General features: G+C 42.4%; 1 protein-coding gene across 1 annotated transcript in view; it reads left to right on the top strand.

Annotated features, from left to right (window-relative positions):
- Window positions 1-19130, top strand: part of ARHGAP33 (Rho GTPase activating protein 33) — a 134400-nt gene that overhangs the window by 62591 nt on the left and 52679 nt on the right. The window contains 4 exon segments of the mRNA XM_073601608.1: window positions 15880-15984; window positions 15986-16018; window positions 17138-17230; window positions 18925-19047. Coding sequence (XP_073457709.1) covers window positions 15880-15984; window positions 15986-16018; window positions 17138-17230; window positions 18925-19047 — 354 coding nt within the window.

Genomic DNA, 19130 nt, shown 5'->3' with positions numbered 1-19130 from the left:
TTCCCAAACATTATATATATATATATATATATATATATATATATATATATATATATATATATATATATATATTTTTTTTTTAGCAGAGAATCTAGAGAATAAAATGGCGATTGTTGCAATATTTTTTATCACACAGTATTTGTGCAGCGGTGTTTTAAACGCAAATTTTTGGAAAAGGGACACTTTCATGAATTTAAAAAAATCCAAACAGTAAAGTTACCCCAATTTTTTTGTATAGTGTGAAAGATGATGTTACGCCGAGTAAATAGGTACCAAACATGTCACCCTTTATAATTGCACGCACTCGTGGAATGGCGACAAACTACGGTACCTATGAATTTCCATAGGCGACGCTTTAAAAATTTTTAACGGTTACCAGGTTTGAGTTACAGAGGAGGTCTAGGGCTAGAATTATTGCTCTCGCTCTGACGATCGCGGCGATACCTCACATGTGTGGTTTGAACACCGTTTACATATGCGGGCGCGACTTCCGTATGCGTTTTCTTCGCTGCGCAAGCTCACGGGGACAGGGGCACTTTAAAAAAAAAAATTTTTTTTTTTATTTATTTTATTTATTTTTTTACTTTATAAATTGTGTTTTAAAAAAATTTTTTTTTTTTTTTTTACTTTTATTGCTGTCACAAGGAATGTAAACATCCCTTGTGACAGTAATAGGTGGTGACAGGTACTCTTTATGAGGGATCAGGGTCTAAAAGACCCCCCATCCCTCCTTTACACTTCAAAGTATTCAGATCGCCAAAAACGGCGATTCTGAATACTGTGTACTTTTTTAAATTCGGCGCCATTGGCAGCCGAGTAAACGGGAAGTGACGTCATGACGTCGCTTCCCGCGTTTACAACGAGAAGGCTGGAAGGAAGCCGCTCACAGCTTCGTTCCAGCCCGCCCCCAGCCGCCGAAGGTACCCAATTGGACACCGGGCCTCCCGATCGCACGGGAGGCCCGGTAACAGCGGCGGGAGGCGGCGGGAGGGGGGGATGTCCCCTCCCGCTCCTCCGGTATAACAGCCGAGCGGCTTTTAGCCGCATCGGTTGTTATACACGGGTAGCCGATCGCCCGCTGTAAACAACGGTACCGGGATGATGCCTGCAGCTGCGGGCATCATCCCGGTATAACCCCGGAAAGCCGAGTACGCATATCTGCGTACGGTCGGCGGGAAGGGGATTTATACAAAAAAATTGGGTTGTCGTTTTTGTTTTTTTGTTTGTTTTTTTTTTTTATATATTCATGAAAGTTTTTTTCCCCCCAAAGAAAAAAGTTTGAAAAATTGCTGCGCAAATACCGTGTAACGTAAAAAAGTTGCGACGACCACCATTTTATTCCCTAGGGTGTCTGCTAAAATATATATGTTTGGGGGGTTCTGAGTAATTTTCTAGGAAAAAAAAAATGATGTAGGAGAGAAGTGTCAAAATTGACCTGGGTGGCGAGGGGTTAATTACCATTGACAGATCCCCGTTCTGGCTCCCTGTGGAGCGATCGCGGGTGGTCGGCGGGACATGGCAACCGCCGGTCGAGCGCATCGGCTCCGGTGCATCGGCGCGCACACTGTATCTATTGCATGAACCAACATACAGCTACGGAGATTCGCGCAATAGAGCCAACCTGTAGCAGTATAATGATGGTGACGTTTTGGATAGAGGGAAGAAGCTCTTACAGGGTTATAACCCCCCCCCCCCCCCTTACTTTATCCAAAATAGGGGGGGGCATTTTTTTGTAGTTCTATAATCTCAGCCATATCATATATTGTACAGTGTCATATTTTACCTTGTTTTATGGATGTAATGCATTGGTCCATGTACCTCATTCAAAGTCCCCAAAACCCCCCTCTTTGTTGCAATTAACAGGGATGGAGGCCCCCCCCCCCCCCCCCCAGCAGGTGCTTCATTTAAAGTCCCAACTTCTTTTTTAATCAAATACTTTAACCACCTTTAATACCGGCACTTTCACCCCCTTCCTTCCCAGACCAATTTTCAGCTTTCCATGCTCTCGCACTTTTAATGACAATTGCTCAGTCATGCTACACTGTACCCAAATTAACCACTTGCTTACCGGGCACCTAAACCCCCCTCCTGCCCAGACCAATTTTCAGCTTTTAGCGCTGTCCCTCTTTGAACAACAATTGCGCGGTCATACAACACTGTACACAAATGACATTTTTATTATTTTTTTTCCCCACAAATAGAACTTCCTTTTGGTGGTATTTGATCACCTCTGGGTTTTTTATTTTTTTGTTAAAAAAAATTAATGACCGAATAAAAAAAAAAAAATACAAAACCGTTTAATATTTTGTTAATAAATTTTGCAAACAGGTAATTTTTCTCCGTCATTGATGGATGCTGATGAGGCTGCACTGATGGGCACCAATAGGCTGCATTGATGGGCACTGATAAGACGGCACTGATAGGCACTAGTAGGCAGCACTGATGGGCACTAATAGGGGACACTAATAGACGGCACTGCTGGGCACTGAGGTGGCATTGGTGGGCACTGATGGGTGGCATTGGTGGGCACTGAGGTGGCACTGAAGGGCATTGATAGGTGTCACTGAAGGGCACTAATAGGTGGCACTGGTAGCTGGCACTGATGGGCGGCAGTATTGGGTACTGATCGGCACTTCTAGGTGGCACTGATTGGCACCACTGGTGGGCATTGATAGCTGGCACTTGTGGGCACTGATAGGTGACACTGATTGCTGGCACTTCTGTACTGTGGGTACTGATTCGTGGCACTGTGGGCACTGATTTGTGGCACTGGCAGGTGGTACTGGTGGGGCACATACGAGGCTCTTCTTTTTCGGGACCGATGTCCCTTCAAACAGAAGCCGGTGATCGGCTTTTTGTTTTCTCACGCTGTCAGCGTGAGAAGAAAAGAAAAACGATTAACCATCTTCTGTTTACATCATGTGATCAGCTGTCATTGGCAGACAGCTGATCACGTGGTAAGGGGCCGGGATCGGCCCCTTACTCGGATTTGTGATCACCTGAGTCTCATTGACTCGAGTGATCACAGCGCGCGGCGAGCCTGCAAAGGGGAGGACGTCAATAGACGTACTCCCGGCAAAGCAGATCTGCGCTATAGCCGTCATTCATATCTGAAGCAGTTACATTTTTATCATTTTGTTCACACAAATAGAGATTTCATTTGGTGGTATTTGGTATTTGGTGGTATTTATTCATCGCTGGGTTTTTTATTTTTTGCGATATAAGCGACAAAATAGTGAAATTTAAAAAAAAAAAAGAAAACAATATTTTCTTCTTTCTGTTTTAAAAGAAATCCAATAAAATCAAATTCCATCATTAATTTAGGCCAGAATGTATTCTGCTACATGTCTTTGATGATAAAAAAATAAAAAAAAATCCAGTTAAGTGTGTGTGAAAGCTATAGAATTCTATAAGCTATGCTACGTATCATTGAAAATTGATCAATCCTGATGCACTGACCGCGATCTCATTTCTTGAGGCTCTAAAATGTCAGGACAGTACAGATACCCCCCCCCCCAACAATTAACCCTTTTTGTAAAGATGACAATCCAAGGAATTTACTAAGAGGCTTAGTGAGTTTTTTTGAAGTTACATTTTTTTTTGCCCACAATAGTTTGGCAAATGAAGATTTTTTTTTCCCCCCACAAAATTGTCTTATTAACAAGTTATTTCTCACACATGGAATAGATAAACTTGCAATTACACCCCAAAATACATTCTGCTACTCCTCCCGAGTATGGCGATACCACATGTGTGAGACTTTTACACAGCCTGGCCACATGCAGAGGCCCAACATGCAGGGAGCACCTTCAGGCGTTCTAAAGGCATAAATTACACATTACATTTTACTAAGTACAGTAAAAGCTTGGTTTGAGAGCATTTTGCAAGACAAGCAAAATTTTTAAACAAATTATGACTTGATATACAAGCGATGTCTTGATACACAAGTAGCGTCATGTCACAACTGAGTATAAAAGAGAAGAGAGGCGCCTCTAAGTGTAGCAATATGGTTACATTTAATGAAGGTACAACATTTAGCAACATATTGCTACACTTAGAGGCGCCTCTCTTCTCTTTTATACTCTGGAGCTCCTGCTGGATTTTGCTTCTAATCCCCTTGTGGAGGCTTCATAGTTACATAGTAGGTGAGGTTGAAAAAAGACACATCAAGTCCAACCCTTTGTGTGTGATTATATGTCAGTATTACATTATATATCCCTGTATGTTGCGGTCGTTCAGGTGCTTATCTAATAGTTTCTTGAAACTCCCCTGCTGAGACCACCGCCTGTGGAAGGGAATTCCACATCCTTGCCGCTCTTACAGTAAAGAACCCTCTATGTAGTTTAAGGTTAAACCTCTTTTCTTCTAATTTTATTGAGCGGCCACGAGTCTTGTTAAACGCTCTTCTGTGAAAAAGTTTTCTCCCTATTGTGGGGTCACCAGTACGGTATTTGTAAATTGAAATCATATCCCCTCTCAAGCGTCTCTTCTCCAGAGAGAATAAGTTCAGTGCTCAAAACCTTTCCTCATAACTAAGATCCTCCAGACCCTTTATTAGCTTTGTTGCCCTTCTTTGTACTCACTCCATTTCCAGTACATCCTTCCTGAGGACTGGTGCCCAGAACTGGACAGCATACTCCAGGTGCGGCCGGACCAGAGTCTTGTAGAGCGGGAGAATTATCGTTTTATCTCTGGAGTTGATCCCCTTTTTAATGCCAGTATTCTGTTTGCTTTGTTAGCAGCAGCTTGGCATTGCTGAGCCTATCATCTACTAGGACCCCAAGGGATTCCATTTCTGGATGGACATTTTATGTTACACAACCTGGTCACATGGTTATAATCTTTTATATGGACTATAAACTGAAGGACCTATGAATAAATGGTTGTGGAACGAATCATTTCAGTTTCCATTATTTCTTATGGGGAAATTCACTTTGATATACAAGTGCTTTGGATTACAAGCATGTTTCTGGAAGGAATTATGCTTGCAATCCAAGGTTTTACTGTATCTATCGCATTTTTGAAAGCCCTGAAGCACCAGGACAATGGAATAAAAATGTGGCAGATAATCACCGACATATGTCTCAGTCCATATTCCTGTCTGCCGTGGCAGCGTGTATCACAGATTTTTCTTGAGATCAGAATTGTTAACTACAGATACTGTGATTGGTGCGTGCTTTTGATTAAAAAAAATGCGTGCTGGCAGCCATTGCTGTGTGTCTAAAGGGTTACATGCGGCGTTAAAGGACCCCCAGTGACGATCGCTCTCAGTCTGCTGGTACTTGGATTATTGTCCCGCGAGCTGGCGGCCTGAGCGTGCCGGTGTCACGTTATGATGGATGGTGGATTTTGCGATTGGCGTACAAATACATATGGTGATTATTTTTTTTATTTTTTATTTAACACAATCAAGTAACTTGGTGTTTCACTCTGAAGGAATGTAACATTCACCCCCCCCCCCCCCCCCAGGAGCGATGGAGATGTACTTTTTTATTCCTCTGTGTGCTCAGTTATTGGTGTGACCCTTCATAGATGGGCCCCTTTGGGGGCCACACTTGCGTAGCAATCTCGAGATTTTCTGTTGGGCTGTGACTTGTTATTTTCTGGAGATTTTGTGAACCGTATAGAGATGTGATGTGACCGGCCGGTTCCCTCCTGACTGGAATAAAATGTCTGCAGATGGAAGGGCCATGAATTATGAATGTATATTGCAGAGCTGCTTTCCCGGCTCTTTGCACATACCGATAATGCTTCTTACTTTTTTCCAGGCTCGTGGATCGGACACCCTGGATACCGCCACAGAAGGAGCCGGGCACCTCATATCCTCGGCAGCGCCCACCAGTGTCAAGGGGAGGCCAACTAAGAGGTACAGTGTGGGGGGGGGTGGGCATTGGTGTGCCCAGCCTATTGCTTTAGGGGTGTGCAACCCAGAGCACAAACACACATGCGTGTATATCAGCAGAGCAGTGGACGGTGTCAGTAGTTTTCATTTTTATTTATTTTTATTAATTTCATTTATTTTTATCATATTTTTATTATCTTTTACAATTTTATTTTTTGTAATTATCTTTTACAAGAATACATTTTTATAATTTTTTTTTTGCAATTTATTTTTATTTTCATTTTTTTTGTTTTGTTATATTATTTCATATTTAGTACCATTATTTTTTATTTATTTATTTATTTTTTTACAATTTTTTTTTTTTTTAGAAGCCCTGTTTTGGGGGGGGGGGGGCTTTTGGTGAAATATCAAGGGTCTCTAAACAGATCCCCGATGTCTCCTTTTTGAGACAGAGCTTCCCCAGTCCTTTTCTCTGCAGCCTGAGCTGCACTGGACACAGTGAATGAATGGGAGTTGCTCTGTGCTGAGTGGCTTCCTGTTCATCCACAAACCGAAGCATAGTAAACAGTTTACTATGCTTCAGTTATGGATGAACACAGGAACGATCTGTACAGATCATTCACTGCATTCATTCAAAGAAGAATATTTACCAGCCCCTTCCCCGGCTCTCCATCCTGAAACATCCCCTGCAGCAACCAACGGGGGAGGAGGGAAGCCAGCAGCACTGCAAGGGAAGACTTGGAGTGGCAGGAAGCGGGGGTAATCGGCACCGCACAGGGTATTGGGGTGTACCCAGGCACACCTGGCACACCTACGGTGGTGGTGGGGGGGCTGTGGCTGCAAAGGGAAAAGCTCTGAGCTAACTTCAAGTTATAGAACTATTTGAAGGACTTTAATATGACACTTGAATTTTGCTGTACCCTATTTACATTGCTGTATCCTGTACAGATCTGCAGTTGATTCCTCTGGTGACTGTTTGTATATCAGCCAACTGCTCAGCTTTCCTTGGCAGCAGCTGCTGGGATAAAACCAGTCATACCTGGACTGGTAGGCTTACATTGAGGAGCAGTAAAGCACAAGCACTTTGCAGTGCACAAATCCCGGAAGCACTGCCCGTTGTAACACCGTTTCTCTAAAGGGTTTCTGCATGCAGTTCTGTTGCGTTTTGCAAGGTCCGATAGGTGGGACTATTCACATTACTCCCTACACCGTAGGAGCTTACAATCTAATAGGGTTATTACAGTCCTATAGTGGCATATTAGGACCAACTATGGTTGGAACTTGACTTACTGGTTTATTTTTGGACTGTCAGAGGAAATTGAGCGATTCTGATGTTGCAACAGAGAGGAACCTCGCCAGGGATAACCGCATGTTTTACATTACGATGGAGAAACAAGGAAACCTTTGTTTTTTTCTCTTTAGCCTTGCCTGCTGCTTATCATTTATCGAAACTGCATAGGCACTTAGGGGTGTATAAATATAAATATAAATATATTATATATATATATATATATATATATATATATATATATATATATATATATATATATATATATATTTTGCATAACTTCATCAATTGAAACCGCATATAAATTTGTTCTGTGCAAATGAGGTACAGATGAATGTTCTCAGGCTATATACTCTGCAGATCGAATGTGCGAAAAATACTGCATTATGGCCACTAGATGGAGCTGATACCTATATCCTATGATGATTAGCGCCATCTAGTGACCCTAATGCAGTATTTTCCCCATTTCCACATTTGATCTGCAGCGGACACAGCCTGAGAACTTTTGATTTTGCCCCATTCGCGCAGAACAAATTTATATGCAGTTTCAATGGATGAAAATAATTTAATATAGATACCCCCTTAAGTGTGCAGCTTATAAATTTTGGCTCATTTACATCCTAGCTGCTCCCCCAGTTTTAGAAACCTTCCAGAGATTGAAGAGTCGGAGTGTTCTTGCACCAGTATCAAGAATAATAATTTGCAGGCATGTAGTGAGGGCAGCTCTCTGTAAAACAAGTGAATCCAACAGAGGTCATTGTAGTAGTCAGGGCCGCAGCAAGGGTGGGCAGGAGGGATGGCTGCCCTGGGCACTGTGGTATCATATGAGCTATGAGGACATGGGGGGGGGGGGGGGGGATTTGTGCTGGGAGGGGGAATTTGGAGGGTAACAGGGGGTAAGAATTGTCCTAGGAAGGGAAATTTGGTGGGTGTGCTAGGAGGGGTGATTTGGAGGGATTTGTGTTGGGAGGAGGGATGGGGGAGAGGATTTGTGCTAGGAGGGGGATTTTGGAGATTTGTGCTAGAAGAGGTGATATGGTGGAGGGAATTTGTGCTAGAAGGGAATTTTTTTTCATATTGAGGGGGGGGGGGGGGGATTTGTGCTAGTAGGGATGATGATCGGGGGCATTTGTACTAGAAGGGGAAATTTGGGTGGGAGGATTTGTGCTAGGAGGGAGATATTTGAGTGGGGGGGGGGAGAGGATTTGTGCTTATAAGGGGGATATTTGGAGTGGGGGGAGGATTTGTGCTCGGAGGGGAAATTTGAAGGGTATAGAATCTGTGCTAGGAGGGGTCTTTTTTTTTTTTAGGGGGGATTTGGAGAAAGAGAAATTGAGCTTGAAGGAGGGTTGGGGGGAGGGGGCAAATGTTTGTGCCGGCAGGGGGGATGTCAGAAAGGGGCAGATTTGTACTGGGAGGAGGGGGAATTTAGATTAGTGCTCAATTTTGAGGGGGAGCAGTTGTGCTAGAAGGGGACATTTGAGGGGGAGGGTCTGTGCTAGGAGGGGGGAATTGGTGGCAGGATTTGTGCTAGGAGGGGGAATTTGGAGTGGGGGTGAGGATTCATGATCAGAGGGAAATTTTGAAGGGTATAGGATCTGTGCTAGGAGGGGTTGTTGTGGGTTTTTTTTTTTTTTTTTTTTTTTTGGGGGGGGGGGGGGGGGGGGTTGTGCTGAGGGATTTGGGGAAAGAGAGGAATTGGGTTTAAAGGGGGCATGGGGAGGGGGCAGATTTGTACTGGGAGGAGGGGGAATTTTGATCAGTGCTCGGTTTTTTGGGTGGGATATTTTTGCTGCCAAACAATGCTCATACATCTTGAAAGGGGGGGGGGGGGGTGGTGTATGCTTGGCCTGGGCTCTAGGTGTCCCGGCACTGGTCGTAGTGAAGCAGAAAAGATGAGCAAAAAGTGAGAACACCAGAAATGTTAAATTGGTCCAGTTGATTATTTTCCAAAGTGAGAGTCACAGGAGTAACCAACGCATTTTGGGGGCTCGTCCATCCCCCTTTATCAGAGGTTGTAGTTGCAGAATAAAAGAATCGATGGCACACTGAGTCGGAATGAAATCGTTAAAAAGAGCTTAACATTACATTGAAAGGCTCATCCAGGATGCAAGTCAGACAACAACTACAAGCCCTGGTGATCCTGAAATGCGTTGGAAACTCTCTAAAAATCAACAGGATCTATTAAACTTAGCTGGCACTCTGACTTCTTGACAGTTTTAGAAAGTTTGCATGGGTGACAGGTACTCTTTAACTCTGACTTTTTCCATTTATTGTTGTGTTTTTATTTATTTATTTATTTTTAATTTATTTATTTTTGTAATATTTACTTTCATTGCCACTTTTTTAGGGTGACACGTGGCCCTTTTGTAAAGCTGGCAGACTGTGCCCATTATCACTATGAAAATGTTAATTATGGCCCGATCCAGGTAAGAAACGCACTTTAGTTTTTGTATATTTAAGCGTATCTTTGGCAAAAACCTTTTCCTGTTGAGTTTCTGGAACCGGAAGTGAAGGAAAGTTTATCAATGATACCCAGACAGCAACAAATCACCTGCCAGGTGTCTAAACCCTTCCCTACTCCGTCCAAATCATTTTCATAGATGCCAACTCTCCCGCATTTTCCGGGACAGTCCCAATGATGCAATGTCTCCTAGCTATGTCCTGGGATCACAGTCTTACCCTTGATTGGGTTATTGCACATAGTAAATCAAAGGCATTCATAATGGTGATCTGGGGCAGTGAGTGGGTGGACCCTGAATAATTAGAGGCGGGGTTTAGACAGGTCACTCTGGTAATTGGGTGGAGTGGGTGGGACTGTCTGGTCACTGGGCGTGGGTGGGATTAACTGTGATACAGGGATGGGGACTGAAATACTGGTAAGTATGCATTTGTGTACCCAAATAGGTAGAGCTGAGTTCTTACTTTACTGTCTCTGAAACCATTGATCTAAATCAGGTCTCTCGCTACGGTTTCCTGGCAGGGATACAAAGTGAGCACAAGCTGAGCGGCGAGTCCATAGATCGTAAAATTAAAAAAAAAAAAAAATCACCTTTTATTAAAAAAAAAAATCTGTCTTGAGCTCCAAGTCCAGTGACGTTGCCTAGGCTGGGAAAATGTCCTTACTCTGCTGCAGGCAGGAGGAAGCATTTCCTCAGTCTCCTCTCCCACAGTGATCACTCAGAGTTTTAGACTGTACATTGTAACTTGGTAGCTAGTCACAAGGTGAGAAGGTGCAGTAGGGACTGATCTATTTATGAAGGGCAGGCAATGCACATTTACAGTTTATTCAACAAGAAAAAAATCTCCTGTAAATGAATGATTTCACTTTTGTGCATGGCTGGGAAGTTGTGTTTACTTTTAAAATAAAACAGAATTTTTTTTCCCCACTCAGCTCGCCCTATCGGACTCTCGGCCGGAGGACTCCAGCGTCAGTGAACAACCAGAGGCGGTTTACATCGTACAGGTCACATGCCAAGTAAGCCCGGCGTACACTGACACCGCACGAAAAATCGCCACTTTATTATTTTACTGTTTTACTGCCCCGCTCACAGGAGCTGCCAACGCCAAGAACACCGCGCCCATGTCACTGACCCAAAAAGGATTGTATTTTGTTGTTTGTTTTTTGTTGTCTAAATATATCTATATCTATATATCTATATCTATAGATAGATATAGATAGAGATATATATATATATATATATATATATATATATATATATATATATATATATATATATATATATATATATCTCTATATAAATCTATAGATATAGATATATATATCTCTATGTATGTATGTATGTACTGTATGTGTGTGTGTGTGTGTGTGTTCTATTTTAATACATTTGGCTATCAATACAAATTTGATATTTTGTCATTTAATCAAATAATAAAATTAACTTGATCCAAGGTTTATCTTCATGAAACTTAAAAGATGCTTTTCTTGTCATTCCAAAACATTTTACAAATGAAAGGGAATGAAATGAGGTTCTCATGTCCTGATAATAACAATACATCTTCTTCTTTCTTCTTTCTTCTTTCTTTTTTTTATCTTTCTTCCTTCTTCTGACTTTCCTAAGAAACATATGAAATAGGGTACTCGGGTCCTGATAATAACCTGATAATAACAATAAGTCATCTTCCTCTCCTCTTCCCCCCCCCCCTTTTTTTCTTCTTCTTCCTTTTTCTTCTTGCTTCCTTATTTCTTTTTTCTTTCTTTTTTCCTTCTTCCTTTCTTTCTGTCTTTCTGCCTTTCTTTCTTTCTGTCTTGTCTTTGTTTCTTGTCTTTCTTGTCTTTCTTGTCTTTCTTTCTTGTCTTTCTTATGAAATGGGTACTCAGGTCCTGATAATAACAGGGCCTTCTTTTCTTCTTCTTCTTTTTTTGTTATTATTCTTCCTTTCTTCTTTATTTTTTCTTTTTTCTTCTTCCTTCTTCCTTCTGCCTTCCTTCCTTCCTTCCTTCCTTCCTTCCTTCCTTCCTTCCTTCCTTCCGAAAATGATGAAATAGGGTACTCAGGTCCTGATAATAACAATAAGTCGTCTTCTTTCTTCTTCATTTTTTCTTCTTCTCTCTCTCTTCTCTCTTCTTCTCTCTTCTTCTCTCTTCTTCTCTCTTCTTCTCTCTTCTTCTCTCTTCTTCTCTCTTCTTCTCTCTTTTCCTCTCTTCTTCTCTCTTTTCCTCTCTTCTTCTCTCTTTTCCTCTCTTCTTCTCTCTTCTCTTTTCTCTCTTCTCCTCTCTTCTCCTCTTTTCTCTCTTCTCCTCTCTTCTCCTCTTTTCTCTCTTCTCCTCTCTCCTTCTTCTCTTTCCTCCTCCTTCTTCTCTCTCCTCCTTCTTCTCTCTCCTCCTTCTTCTCTCTCCTCCTTCTTCTCTCTCCTCCTTCTTCTCTCTCCTCCTTCTTCTCTCTCCTCCTTCTTCTCTCTCTTATCTTTCTTCTCTCTTCTCCTTCTTCTCCTTTTTCTCTCCTCTCTGCTTTAAAGCTCTTGTGAGATTTTAGTGATGGATTTATATAACTTTTATATGATAAAAATAAGAAAATGTTCAGTTTACAGATCTGCTTTAAACTGAAATAAATAAAAAGTCTGTATATTCCCTTTGATGCTATTTAATGAGAATCGACCCCAGGACTCCAGTAGAGATGTAATATTTAAACGGGCGATAAAACGCTCTCCTGAGATGCCGAGTCATATAAAGTCTGATGTATAATTTGATATAAACAGACATAATATCTCCCTATAGGCATTGGGTGGATTTGTTCTGCGAGGTCCCCATTGTCCTTGTCACGGCGTATTCCGGGAAATTTTTTCGTGTTCCCCTCACCAGAACACAGCTGTGATAGTTCTAATTAGACGCAAGAGTGGCGACCCCTACAAATCCTCTTCCTGGGGCCCCCCCTGCTGCTTCTCCCCCCTCCCCCGCTGTGACTGTTAGCCGCTGCTATGTCATCCAATTCACTCCAGCGATTTTCTTCATAGGAACGCTGCGGCCTGAAAGGACATCAGAAATAATTAGGTACTCCGAGGCCTCCCTGGAGGAAGCTGGGCTGGAGCAGCTAAGGGAGGGCTCTGGGCTAAGTTAAGATGTTTCTGTAGTTTTTAATGGCAGAGATACGTAGATGTCTATATAGAACATATTCAGTTGATTTGCTAAAGGCAAATAGGCTGTTCACTTTTCCCTTAACTTAGTGAATGAAGAGATACACTGCTGACTTCCATCATCCAATCATGTGCAAGCAAAAATGCAGTTTATTACAATGTATGTGATTGGATATTCTTTGCAAAGTGAATTTTCTGCACATTCACATTTCCAAAGCGTTCATTGTTTATCTTCATTCGTGTTTTTGATGCTTTTTTGAATGTGTTTTGCATTTTTGGGGATGTGGTAAGGTTGCTAGGAGGAGGACGAGTCAGTTGTCGTGCAGTAAATCGCACCAGAAATGCATGTACATTCGTTTTTTCATGCATTTTTGTTGCAATTCCATTGAAGCCTATAGAGCCAAAAATGCACCGTGCTGCGTGTAGTTTTCAATGGCAGAGATATGTATATGTCTATATAGAACATATTCGGGTTGATTTACTAAAGGCAAATAGGCTGTTCACTATCCTTTAAAGTGTAAGTTCACCTCTGTAAGGTGAAATTACACTGGACCCCCTCCCCCACCCCCGATCCCGCTATACCTGAGGCCGGCGATCACCCGCTAGGAGATGCTTCGCTGGTCCAGGGATTTGAAATCCCTGCAGCTTTCTCTCTTCTTCTCCCCCGCCGACAGGACGGGCTAGGCGGGTTCTGATTGATCGGTGCCGACCAGATAGAATGCCTCCTATATCTACCTTTTTATGAGGTACGTTTAGGTGATTAAGCTGCGGGGGATTTCAAATCCCAGGACCGGTGAAGCGGCGCCGGATGTTTCCTATCGCGTGATCGCCAGCCTCGGGTGCAGCGGGACTGGGGGGGGGGGGGGAGTCCAGTGTAAGTTCACCTTACAGATTCTCTGTAAATGTGAACCTACCCTTTAAATTCAAGGGCTGCACTGCTGATTTCCATCATCCAATCACATGTAAGCAAAAATCGTTTTTTAATTACCTTATACACAGTGGCGGCTGACGGGATTTTTTTATTGGGGGGGGCGGCGAACAACCCCCCCCCCCCCCCGGGCCACCGGTGGAGCGGCACTAGCACAACTGCCACCTACTCAGCCCCCCGTGCAGCGCGGCACTTACATCCCCCCACCCCGCTGGCCTTACCCTGGATGCGGGCAGTGAGAGCAGCGGTTGGAGCTGATGCGTGGCGGACTCAGGGAAAGCTGCTTCGGTGTCCTCTCCTGGAGCAGCTTCCATGGTGCGTCTCCTCTCGGCTCCTCCCGGTGCTAGGCATTCACTAGTTTAGGCTATTCGGGAAACGGGTTTCATACTTGCTTCCCGATTGGCCGGGAAGAGGATCAGTGTTGCAACAGCGAATATTTATTTGCTGTTGCAACACACCTGGGTGGGCTCCGGAGCGCATCCTCTGTGACCCGAGCCCACCCTATTTTTAAGCCTATTAAAGCCTCTGGCTCTAATCAGGTGCTTAAAAAAAAAAACCCTGGCCACTGTAATTCATGCGCCTGGTGCCCTGGAGGGGGCCTGATGCATGAATAGGGGGCGGCCATGGATAGATTCATGCTATGCATGAATCTATCCATTGCAGATAGGGGGGTGGCGAGGAGAGAGGGGCGGCGCCCCTAATGGACGGGCTGCCACTGCTTATACGTGATTGGATATTCAGCAAATTTTCGGCACATTCACTTAGGTTCACATCTATGCATGTGTGGTTGATGACTTTTTGAGTCCTGTTTTCCAAAGCGTATATATATATATATATATATATATATATATATATATATATATATATATATATATATATATATATATATATATCTATATCTATATCTATATCTCTGCACCAAAAATGCATGTACATTCGTTTTTCATGTATTTTTGATGCAATTCCATTGAAGCCTATGGAGCCAAAAATGCACTGTGCTGCGTGTAAAAAAAAAAAAAAAAAAAAAAAAAAAAAAAATCCCTCCCAACCTTTCAAAAAAAAAAAAAAATGCACCGGTGGTAACTGCATAGATGTGAACGGGACCCATAGGCACTAATGTTAAATGGACTGTAATGTGTTTCTGCAAACGCACTGCAAAACGCTAAGCTAAGGAAACTTCCCTTGAAAAGTGAGCAGCCAATTTGCCTTTCCTGAATCAACCCCACCGTCTCTAAGTTTATGAATCTAGTTGCTGTTAATTTAGGATGAAGAGCATGAATGCCCAAACTTTCACCTGTTCGGCAGGAGCCGACTATCATAATATATAATAGCGGTGTTACTTCTGCTACTATACATGACCACTTCCAATGTCAATGGTTGGTAAGGTGGCTGGTGGGTGCAGACACCGCTGAGTTTCCAACAACCATTGACATCACCAACCCCATTCACTTACACGGCAAGGAAACCCCCCCAAAAAAAAAAAAACAAACTCAATACCAGACCAGCAGAAGGCCAGGAAAAAGGGGGAGACCAGTGTGCACCCACCTCCTGAACCATACCAGGCCACATGCCCTCCACATGAGGGTGGGACATCTCATGTTCATGAGGACAAGGGCCTCATCCCCACAACCCTAGCCTGGTGGCTGTGGGGGTCTGCGGATGGGGGGGCCTATTGGAATCTGGAAGCGTTTTTTGGGTTTTTTTTTTAACATTTTGTCTCCGGTTGACTTGAGTGGGGTTTGGATTCGGCACTCAAACTTTACTCTTTGTTTATTGAACCTGCCTTGAACCTGAACTCTCGGGTGTTTTCTGCTCATTACTACTGTGAATATGCAAAATTTGCTCCTAAGACAGACTTGAAATTTCAAATTTGAATGGTGAGAAAAAAAAAAAAAAGAACGTTTTCAAAGCACAAGCTTCTGGCTGCCGTAGTTTCCACAGAAGTCTAACTGAGTCAACGTTCTGAACAATGTTTGCTGGATGAGATTACTAAGTTACTGACTGCTTGCATTTGTTCCCCGGATTTCCTTTTTTAAAGTAAAATAACATGGGGGTACTATTTTCAACATGTAGCTTAAAAGCTAAACTACGGGGGGGTTGTTTCGAAACTACCTTTGCAGTGGGGCTCCCTCCCTTCCACATGCAATGTTGGTGATCTCCTGAGTGTTTTTCCTGACGCTGACCCCATTCTCTCCTTTTTTTACATTTTTTTTTTTTTCATTCTAGAACCGTTGCTGGTCAGTCCTGCGAAGTTACGAAGACTTCCAAGACTTGGACTCCAATCTTCACCGCTGCATATTCGACCGACGCTTCTCTCAGCTGCTGGAACTGCCCCCCTCGTCGGGAACTACCCTCCCATGGGCAGGTGAGAGACCCATAATATCGATGCCAGGCTGCTTCCAGGCAGCAGTGTTTGAAAGCATTGGTGACGTGCAAGATGCAGCAATCCATCGTAACCGGTCTTCACTTCACCGGTCCATCGGTGAAGGATGATAAGGTCATCCAAGGATTAATGCACTTTGACAATTCAATGTAAAAGGGAGACTTTTATATAATAATTATATATATATATATATATATATATATATATATATATATATATATATATATATATATATATATATATATATATATATATCTATATAGATATATATATTTATATATATATCTATATAGATATATATATATAAAAATTATAAAAAATGTGTGTGTGCGTGTATATATACATTTTTTTTTTAATTAACATAATTTTGATTGTAAGAAAAAATATAGTAACCATATACTAAAAAAAGTTAAAAACCTTAGATACTTGAAAACAAAGGGCCTCATCCTCACAACCCTGGCCTGGTGGATGTGGGGGTCTGTGGATGAGGGAGCTTATCAAGTTTTGGATTTTTTATTTAACTCATGTTGACTGAAGTGGGCCGCTTCCATACAGCAGTTGGAAAGCATTGATGATGTGCAACAATATTCAGTAACCAGTCGTAACTTCACTGAAATCCTATTGGTGAAGGATGATATGGTCACCATGGTTTAATGCACTTTGCCTTTCCACTGTAAAAGGGAGACTAATATATATTTTTCTTTATTCAACTTTGAATTATAGGTTTTAGAGTATGTAAGGTTTTAAACTTTTTTTTTTTTTTTTTTTTTTAGTATATGGTTACTATTTTTGTTTTACCAATACACTTTTAAAACCTGAGTAATCCCAGAGCACTATGGGTTATACAGGGAGATCAAGAACCTGCTTACCTTGAGGCTGTCTTTGTCTAATTGGAACTTCAAAAAAGGAGCAGAACACCCTGTCGTTCTAAAAAAAAGATAAAATATGATATGTTTTATATTTAGCTAATTAACAGAAACATTTTTAGGCTTTCTATTCTTTTGCCCCTGACAAGAACAAACCAAGAACACTTTTTTTAAATTGTTTTTTTTTTTTGTGGCCCTTTCAAAAGCCTCAAAGTTTTTTTTTTTTTTTTTCTAGCTCCTGGCCCCACTACTCTCCCGCTATCTGAAGGCTCTCTCTGGAATTGTGGACAGCAACATTAACTGTGGCCCCATACTGAACTGGATGGAGGTAAGATACAGAAGATGTAGTCCACAACAGGGCTATTAACGTTTGGGAGGTTCCATTCTCATTTAGACAGAAATTGTTGAGAAATTGGGAAGTGTCACCAGAAAAGAAGGGGGATGTTAAATGGGGACCAATGGGGGACACATCTGTTTTGAGAGATTTGCTCTCACATTTTGTTGCCTCTGGAACAGGAAATTAAGGTAAATTTGGCCAGTGGGACACAAACTGGGCTCCATCAAGAGGTGTAAAAGCTTAAAAGTCTTCAGTGAAGACTGGAGAGATATTTCTCCAAAGGCAAGGATCAAGAGCTTTATTGGCCGTCATTGAAAAGCTTCAATCCTCCTCATTCATTTAAAAATCTTGTGCTTGGTGATCTGCCTCATAGAGTGCAGACTGGAATGCCTAGAAGCTTGGGTACTAAGTATCTACTGGAGAAGACAATGTATGTGGGGAGCGCGGAAACCTTTTTGGAAAAGGGTACAGTCGGGATGTGCACTCAACAATATGTTGAGATGGCTTTTGTTAGGATGGGGGTCAGGGGGGCTATGCACAGTGTGGTTTTCAAAAAGCACTAAGAGAACCAAATGGACATTTTTCAAGGGGATGATATATATTTAACATAAGATTTCTCAGTGGGTCCAACCAAGGACATTCTGGGCTAATAAGTTATATGGCAAACTTTATGGCTAAAAGTTTTTGGATCTCTGACTGTCACACCTACCTATATGGTTAAATGTATGTGGACCCCCCCCAAAATGAAGGATTTCAGGTGTTTCCAGTGAAGGAGCCTGTCAATACTACAACATACAAAGACATTGTAGACAATTGTGCTCTCTCAGGCTTTTGGTAACTGTTTGGTGAAGACCCTTTTCTGTTCCACCATGACCGTGCCTCTGTGTGCAAAGCCAGCTCCATAAAGACATGGTGTGACCAGTTCGGTGTGGAGGAACTGGAGTGTCCTGCACAGAGCCCTGACCTCAACCCTACCAAACATCTTTGGGATGAATTGGAATGAGTCAGGTCTTCTCAACAAACATCTCCATAAAGACATGGTTGGACCAGATTGGTGTGGAGGAATTCAAGTGTCTTGCACAGAGCCCTGACCTCAGACCCTACTGAACACCTTTGGGATGAACTGTAACACTGATTGCGAGCCAAGCCTTCCCAATAGGGTGGAGGCTGTTCTAGCCACAAATGGAGGGGAAAGGGGCAACTCCATATTAACTGTCCAACATCCCATTCCTAAAAGGATGTTGAAATTCCACTGGGAACTGAATCTCCAACCAGATCATAAAGGTGTGATGGCTATGAGCTAAGATTTGATCTTAGGGCCACCAGTAGGGTTAGCCCTACTGAACACAACTGGAACGCAGATTATGACCTAGGTCTTCTCCTCCAACATCGGTACCTGACCTCACAAATTATCACAAATGTCCACAGACACCCTCCAAAATCTTGTGCAAAGTCTTCCCAGAAGAGTGGAGTATGTTATAGCCTCAAAGAGGGCAACTCCATATTATTGCCCATGGTTTTGAAATGGGATGTCCACCAAGTTCATATAAGTGTAGGTGTCCACCAACTTTTTGCCATATAGTGCATGTATACCTTTAGCCTTCGTTAAATACAACATACTCCAAGTAGAAGATTTTTGTTTTTATTCTTTTTTTTTTTTTTTTTTTTTTTACTTTTCTCTCCAGATTGATAATCACGGTAATCGCCTACTTGTCAACGAAGAGGCGTCCATCAATGTCCCGGCCATTGCCGCGGCTCACGTTATTAAGCGATACACGGCACAAGCCCCGGATGAGCTGTCTTTTGAGGTAAGCTCAATGCCTCCGGATGTTTTGGGTGTAATGAAGAATATTTCGGTGGTCTGGATTGCATTAGTGGGCTGGAACCAGGG

Source organism: Aquarana catesbeiana, linkage group LG10 (assembly GCF_042186555.1).
Source record: "Aquarana catesbeiana isolate 2022-GZ linkage group LG10, ASM4218655v1, whole genome shotgun sequence".
Taxonomy (NCBI): Eukaryota; Metazoa; Chordata; class Amphibia; order Anura; family Ranidae; genus Aquarana; species Aquarana catesbeiana.
This window is presented reverse-complemented; position numbering and strand designations above follow the sequence as displayed.